This window comes from Bombus vosnesenskii, unplaced genomic scaffold (assembly GCF_011952255.1).
Source record: "Bombus vosnesenskii isolate JDL3184/JDL3185 unplaced genomic scaffold, Bvos_JDL3184-5_v1.1 scf7180000013574, whole genome shotgun sequence".
Classification (NCBI taxonomy): Eukaryota; Metazoa; Arthropoda; class Insecta; order Hymenoptera; family Apidae; genus Bombus; species Bombus vosnesenskii.
Window position 1 is genome coordinate 22,103 of NW_022883130.1, and position 8,814 is coordinate 30,916.

Consider the following 8,814-nt stretch of genomic DNA (forward strand, 5'->3'; position numbering starts at 1 on the left):
AATATAGCGTACGTAAAAAGTTAGTGTCGTTTCAAAGTAACATTTCATGCATTTTAAGACTATAATTCTTGACGTAAAAGACAATATAAATCTGAGCTGCCTCTTATCTCCACAATAATACATTCCAACTTTATTTTTCGTGCACGAAAAATGATATTTATGGGATACTAATAATTTTGCAACACTGGGATAATGAAGTCGTCGAGGTACGACGTGACTCTCGTGTAAATGCCCGGATAACCAGGTACGCCGCATTCATGACCAGATGACACAACACCTATTTGATAGTAGGTGAATTGCTGTGGTATCATCAGTGGTCCTCCGCTGTCAGCCTGAAATGATTGTTAAATTTTTAATCACAGTTACTGAAATATTTCAATCGAATTGTATTGAAATTATACTTATATACAGTATTAATCTATTATTGACTTATGTATTGAAATATTCCAATTTAGAATGTATATATTATATGTATTTTGAAAAAAATTAAGATTAGAAGGAAATTAGATTAAAGACCATAATGATGTGTGAGAAATGGGCAAAACTATTAAATTGTGTTTATCTATTATTTTTTATGTTCAAGACGTTGATTTGATGTTGATTCGAATTGACATGTCCTCAGACACCGTATAATTTATAGTAAATCTGTAATGTAATTACTCCACAAGCATCCTTTCCATCTCGAGGGTCTCCGCCGGCGCATATTTCTTTATTGGTGATAGTTATGTCAAAATCCTCATAAGCTTTCTCGCATACGGCGTTGGTAACCACTGGCAGTTGCAGTTCCATTAATGCGTTAGTATATGATTCACCTACAAAGAAAATGGGAAGGATATTTAAGAATGAAAGTATTTCATTTTATCATAAAACTGATATCACTTACTAAAGTTTAATGCTCCCCAACCAGCAACGAAGGGATTATAGCCCTCGAATTTGTTATTTTCAAGGGATGCCTCTATGGGGAGACAAATGGGATGTATGTACTCTGAAAAGTAAGGAAATAAATGATAAGAAATGATAAGAAACCAAAAGCAATGATAGTATAGTAATACCCCATAGCATAAATTTTAGAAACTCAACAATATTTGACGACATACCCGAAAATGGTACATCTCTCTCCAATTTAAGAATAGCGATATCATGGAAGGGTTGCCCGGTAATATAATCAGGATGAATTAGTATAGATTCGAGCCCCATTTCAATGGGATGCGCTCCGTCATCATCTCGTTTTAGATTTAAATCCGCGATACGAACCACGTACAAATCTTCGTCATCTGCACGATGCCCTGCGGTCAAAACATGTCTAGCCGATATGAGGGAACCTCCGCAATCCCATACTGGTCCCGCATCTGGGTGTGTGTAATTAGGATAACCTAATGCAACCATCCATGGCCAAGCACCTGAAATGCAATAGACATAGTTGTGAACATACATAATTTTTTCTCGCGTGATGAGTTAGAAATTATTGTTATCCATTGGACATTCGACGATGCAGACTCTCAAATAGAAATTTGATTAAGAGAGAAATTGAATTTTGACTTCAATGGAACAACACTTATTAGTTAATTCTATACAATTTCCACTTGAAATATACTGAACTCTAAAGTTCGAATATGTAATTTCTTCCCGAACACTTTTTCATCGCCATCCGTATCATTACTCGTATGTCGATTTTTAATTTCAAGTAAAAACATACTCTTTCTAACATGAACTAAAAGGAGGAAATAATTCAAGTTAATAAACAAAGTTACTACCAATGAAACCGTTGTATTATTATTTGAATTAATTGAAACGTACTTTGATGTGCTGTTTAGTGCCTTTCAATTTCAACCTTCATATTATATCGCTTATTATTGATCGGAAAGGAATGGATAAAACGTACCAAGTTTAGCTGGTTTACCGCCAACCACCCTGGTATGCGTAACGTTGCTAAAACCACAGTGTGGTGGACGCAAGGGCACATCCGAGGTTGCTATAAAACATTTATAGTGAAAGAAGTTATTATATTTAGAGAATTGACAGTAGAGTGATGAATTAATTCGTCTTCGCTGGTTGTTTCACGATTATCCTGGTTATCACGTTTGTTTTCTACGTGAAGCGAGTCGTTGGAATATTCGCGAAGTTAACGAAGCATTTTTCAGAAACAAAACCGGTGAAGAGGCGAATACTTAGGTGGAATTTTCCCATTAACTTCGTGACCATTAACTTCGTGACCATCTCGAAAATAAAAAATCAAACGTGTTCCTTTCAATTTTATGTGGTCACGCGTGGCTTCGCTTTTTTCACTGATAAAGGCTGTGTGACGAGATCGTACTGCAATCTGTAGTATGGAAAAAGACAACTTAAAGTGCAAACCTTTAGTGCGCCCCGCTTGAACCGATGAATGCAGGACAATTAACCCTTTGAGTGCTATGGACGCATATACGAGTCCAGCGAGAGTCTATCTGTGTGGACTAAGGACCCATATATGTGTTTATCAATATTTTCAACCTCCTTAACGTTTATATAAATCATTGTATTACTTTTTATCTTTAATATATTAAAAAATGTCGAATAACCTTGAAGAATATACTACAAGAGACGATAGTGAAATAAATGAAAATTACAATTCATCGGACTCCGAAGAATATGTGGAAAACTATATAAATAATGGATTAGGTACACGTAGAAATAAAAATAGAAAATGGTGTAGAACATTGAGTACGTCTTCGGAGGAGGAAGATCCGCATTTAACTCAAAATATCGAAAACTGTAAACGGACGGAAATGTTCTTGTGGACGAAGAAGAATTTGACGCCCATATTACATATCTTTGACGATGGAAATTCCGGAGTAAAAGTGCATTTGAACGCACAGTCAACACCTTTTGATGCTTTCCAAATTTTCTTCTCGGAGGAATTGGTCTCTCAAATTACCGAACAGACGAACAACTACTTCAAGTATGTAAAAGATCATATAGCATGTAAAACGAATTCGCGTTTGAACAATTGGCAGAATGCCTCAGTCTGCGAAATGTATGGATTTTTCTGTACTACAATGCTAATGTCGCGGGTAAGGAAACTCTCTTTGAGGGAGTATTGGTCCACCGATGAAATGCTGAAAACCAGTATATTCCGGAAAATAATAGCACGAGACAGGTACATGTTATTATTACAAATGTTAAACTTCAATGATCATAACGTAATAAACGATGACCCGATAATAAAAATACGACCAGTAGTCGACAAACTGAAGAAATCCTTTTCACAGTCATTTACACCATATGAAAATCTATGCATCGACGAAAGCCTCGTACCATATAAAGGCAGATGTTATTTCAAGCAGTTTATACCTTCTAAGAGAAGCAGGTTTGGTATCAAGATATTTGTTCTTTGCGACTAATGTAATGACTGTAGAACTAATTACGTATTGGATTTTATCAATTATACTGGAAAAAAGACAGAAATAAGTCAAAGTACTTCGACCATTGGGATTTCTGGAAACGTTGTTATGACGCTCCTTCAACCTTACTTTGAGAAGGGTCATACGTTAATTACGGACAATTGGTATACAAGCCCACGTTTATATACTTTGTTACACGAGCACAAAACCAATGCATTCGGAACTGTTCGCAAAAATAGGAGCGAAATGCCCCGTATGGAAGAAAGCTTGAAGAAAGGTGAAATTTGTTACCGATCTACGAATAATTTATTGGCGATGAAATGGCGTGACAAGAAGGATGTCTGGATGCTATCTACTGTACACGCAGCTAGGTTGATTGAAACGGAAAAACGAAACTATCGAACAGGGTTAAAGAAGACCAAACCATCGTGTATTGCAGATTATAACTCTTACATGGGTGCTGTAGACAAAGTTGATATGGTTTTAAGTACACTTAATTCTACAAGGAAAACCATAAAATGGTATAAGAAACTTTTTTTCCGTTTGCTAGATTTAGCAATATACAATGCATATATCCTATACAAAAATTCTACTGGTACGAAACAAAAATTTAATGAATTTCATTCGGCGCTGGTAAAAGACACTTTACGGAAATATCCACAAAGTAGAAGCGTAGTGGGAGGTGGTAAAAAAGATTCGAAAGATATACCGTTTCGTTTAACAGAGAGACATTTTCTATCAAAATGTTCAAATCAAACGGACAAGGCACAATTAGCACGAAGAAAATGCGTTGTTTGCGCGAAACATAAAAAACGAAGTGATACGCGATATGAATGCAGAAAATGCGATGTCGGTTTATGTATCGATTGTTTTGAGACTTACCACACCCAAATGAACTTCTAATTTTAGTGGATTTGAATTGCTCAAAGTTTTTAGAAAATTGTTGAGAATTGTGGATCTTTGAAACCGAAATAATGTTACAGGAACACTAAATTTACACTTGGAATTAATATTAGAATAGTTATATACTTATTTCATGGACGATTTCTTATATATTCAAGGATATACACTTGCGCGCGTCTCGGCACTTTCTCCTATACTCGACCTATAACCCACTGAATAGTTTACATTCATCTGTTTTCGAAACGCCGCGCACACACATACCTCCACACACCGATACCCGCATACAAGTATCTCTACTGCGCATTTAACCCAGCCCAGCACAGAAAATTATACATGTCCAAACAAAAATAATTAAACAATTTTAATTTTATCAATATACATAAAAGTTTTTATTTTGTGAAATGAATCTGGTGTAGATATAATACGCATGTGATTTAAAACTAAATATTTCTTTGTTTAAAATATACGTAAAGAACTTTCCATACTTTTTTGGACTCGAATATTTAGATTTATTAACACAATTTCAAGTTTAAATATGTTTTACATTTTAATGTTTTTAATAGAATAAGTAATGTTCGAAAATAACTTTCTAGTTTTATTTCATTTGGTGTACAGGAATTACAATTATAACTTAGTTCCGCCATGCGTATTCAATTAACACAATTCACATTAGCAAAAAAGGTATACCGTCTTCAATCATCGCAACCGCTAAGCGCGTGCCGTCCACGCGGATTGCTTTCGCCGGGAGTATCCAGCACTCAAAAGGTTAACGCCAAACATGCGAACAGTATATTGAAGCCAGTCATCGTCCTAAAATAAAAAAGTGACGAATCGAAAAGACGCAGGACTGATAACGATGAATGAATCTAATAAAAGAAACTTGGTTCACACTATGATTCAATGTTTTGCAACAAAGAGCGAAAAACTGTGGCGATTTAGAAAGACTGACAACAATAAAGGAAACCGAGTTCGTATTATAAATTGAATTTGCATTAGACAGGTAGCACGATCATGTGAAATAGATCGTAGGAATGACAAATATCATCGACATACGTTTCTGTGTAATTTCATGTTCGAAAATTGTTTAGCATAACACTAGAACGATCAAACTCGTCGCAGTGACAAGCTTCAAAATTTTCATTTGTGCAAATCGCTAAAAAGCACCATAGCTCTTTTTGTAAAATTAACGTTGATTTCTGTTGAGTTAGTAAAACGACTACAAGGAACTTAGGAGAAAGATACAAATCAGGAAAATCATTAATTTCAGATAACTTTTAATAGAAAAATCTGGATACTCGTAAATATTAAACACGTTTCTATAGGTACATAGGAAGATTTATAACAAAATACTCTATATAAATTCAATTCTTATTGTATATTTCGTTCCTACTTACCTCACTACTTACTCCTGAGAATCGTAGATATACTTGTACCAACTTTCGTCGAAGTACCTATTTATACCATCGCCTTGTCATTTCACTTACAATTATCTATTATATAGCATGTTTTATCGCACATTACCGATAGTTGTGCTACTAAAATTTACAAAACAGCAATAGCGTGGTAACAGAAATGAATACTTTCGCGCGTACAACATTACATAAAAGTAACCTTTGCGGTGAAAACTGCTCGTGTTTGCGTGTGCAACTATAATTCATCTTAAAAGTCATTGATTTGTAGGCACCGAATTATCAGAAATCAATCACGTAAATCTTAAGAATCTTCTACTTGTACGCTTGATGGTTAACTAAGAGATGCCACTCAACGATGCCCATTTTTACGAAAATTTCGCAATGCTCCAACAGTGATACTTCACGCTCGCGCTATCATACGTTAACAGTATGTCCTACCTCTCTGTATATAATATATACGCACTCGAGAGAGAGACTGACACATCGTTACTCTTTTTTCGGGAATCAATCTCTTCTTTGCCATATTCTAGCCACGGATGCTCCGTATTTTCCTACGAATGGAATTCCCTTCGTTGCCACGTTCCCGGAATCGAGCAAATATCTTAGGACGCAACTAATCAGTATATTCTAAGTTATGATTTACCATTACCAGATTTTTTACGTCAGAGGAAATGCCTGTGTCGTTGTCTAACTTAATAGTTACCATTCCATAATCACTCAAAGGAACAATGTTAAGATCGTATAAACCACGACATTCTATCTTACTGTGAAGATACCCAGTTATATTATCCAACTGGATAAGAATATCACAAAATTCAGGTCCTTTTATTCCAATCACATGACCATGATAATGTGACATCAATCGCATCTCAACCTACAACAGAGATAAGACATCGAGCTCCGACGTTCGAACACTTTTCCACATCATAACCTACACCAAGCCCCTCAGCATCCTCAAACCAAAAGGCATATAAACCGAGACTTCAGCCAGCTCGGGCAGTTCTTGTTCTAGTTTCTGTTCTTGTGCAGCCCCTTTCTCTCCGGTTCAGTGCCATTCTGTTCTTGTAAGTGCTAAATTTATAATAAAGTTCGATAAAAGAAAATTAATAGTTGGGTTACGACTCAGCCTTCTTTTCTCTTACAATCCAAGTGTCAATTTTACGTTACAATAATCTTCAATGTAGCTTCTCAATATATAATATTCCAAAATTTATTGGATGTATAGGATGTACGAACCATGAAATTCTAACGCGAGCAATTGAACGCGCAAATAGAGGTCCTCTAGCATCCAGCACGTAATTCCTGTTATTTGTCACCGAGATGATCTCGTGTCCTTAGACACACCCCATTATAGTTTTCCTCTGTGGCATCATCGGGACGGGACGGGCATCCTTTTACGCGCTCCCGTCGACCAAAGAGTAACGTCTTTACGCTCAGCAATTATTTTTACGAGTCAGACTTAGATTCAGCGAGAACGCCCATCTGTCATCCCGTTGGCCGCGGTTTCGTTATTGAACCGGAGACCACTGTCACTAGTGTCGCGGACGTCTCACCGCCGTGGTAGATTGTCAAACCTGTGTTATTCATATGTGGCGGCACGGTCCACGGAACTTTTCAACGGCTCCGGATGCAAAGCGCGACGCCGCCAAAGCGCAACACCGACGTGCCCAATGTACCATCGATATCTTCACACTCTTTCCGCCGAATTCTCGGAAGAGCATACACGTGCCAGCACTGGCGGCACATCTAATGAATGCACGCTAGTGGGGGATATCGATGGGCTACGAAGGGAAGAATCTGCGCGATTCGAAACAAAAGGGCAGACAGTCTGCCTTACGCCATTAAATGTGTAACTCCTCGGTACTATTTGCATAGCAACGCGTCGAATGATCTCTCGGTGTCTATCGTTATTTGTTAGTTGTTACCAGTTGTCTGTTAAGTGTAATTGTTAATTGTTAATTGTTAACTCTGATTGTTGATTAGTTCTAATTAAACTATTGTTCGTTAAAAACACCAAGAGTAGTTCCTTACGCATCTATCACCATACCACCTCACATACCTGTGTCAATAAATCGTATCTTCGTTACACCGCAACGATGGCTACCTTCAATGAAGACTCCTCAAACACCGACAACCCTATCCCCAATGTCATTCCGACATATATATCCACCGAAAATGCGCTCTTGTAGACAAACGCTCGATTCGCGTCATAGCTTTTAAAGCTTGTCGCATCTCAATCCGTTGGAAAAAGTTTTTCCTGTAGCATATTTTATTTTTACGAACCAACAAGGTCTTTGTTTATTTCCTTCTTTTTTTTGCTCCAATTTCCCCATTGTTTTTTCAAGGATAGTATTTCAGAGCCACTAGTCAAGTTTATTGTAACAATAAACGTACGTTTCGGAAACATTTTGTGCTGTGAAACAGAATACACTAAAGTTTGAAGGTCACATCGATTTTCGAAAGTTTATAAATGGAGGTGTATGACAGTATCACCAGCTGTTGCTGTCCAAGTAACTCCAACATCCAAATACTACAACGATTCCAATCGAAAGCGCTAAGAGCCTTAATAGACGCACCTTGGTATGTTACCAACGAAACCATCCATCGCGACCTCAAGATACCTACAGTCAAAGAGGAAATAGCAAAATATAGCGACAGATATAGCAAAAGAGTCAACAAACACCGAAACCCCCTAATCACTGGACTACTCGATACGACGGACCAGATTCGCAGGCTGAAGAGGCACTACCCGCTAGACCTAAACGTTAGATTCATTTAATTATCCAAATTAAGCATATGCACTTACTTATAATACTTATAAATTATACCTATCTATAATAAGTATTAACTTATTGTAAATAAACAGCCATGTCACTGCGCCACGTCAGAAAAATTACTGAAAATTCTCAACGCGAGAATTCATTGTAATTTTAATAAATAATAATAAAAAAAAAGTACCTTTGTAATATCGTAGAATAGCTTTGATTGGAGATCGGCTGAAAATAGAAAAACCGTGTACGTCGTGTTTCTGTGGTTCGTTTACATTTAAGAGTGTCTACGTGACTAAAGGCACGTAGTTGGTAGTTCTTACATAGGTATGAGGGAAACAATAGACAACG

The 8,814-nt window shown here is 36.9% G+C and overlaps 1 protein-coding gene and 1 pseudogene across 1 annotated transcript; one reads left to right on the forward strand and one right to left on the reverse strand.

Annotated features, from left to right (window-relative positions):
- Positions 1-2,057, reverse strand: LOC117238610 (venom protease-like; the record flags this gene model as incomplete). Its single annotated transcript, XM_033503636.1, has 5 exons — positions 1-332; positions 661-812; positions 884-985; positions 1,098-1,400; positions 1,883-2,057. Coding segments are annotated over 5 exons (897 nt in total), but the record flags the coding sequence as incomplete, so codon positions are not given.
- Positions 2,058-2,546: 489 nt separating this feature from the next.
- LOC117238611 lies at positions 2,547-4,334 on the forward strand (annotated as a pseudogene).
- Positions 4,335-8,814: the final 4,480 nt, after the last annotated feature.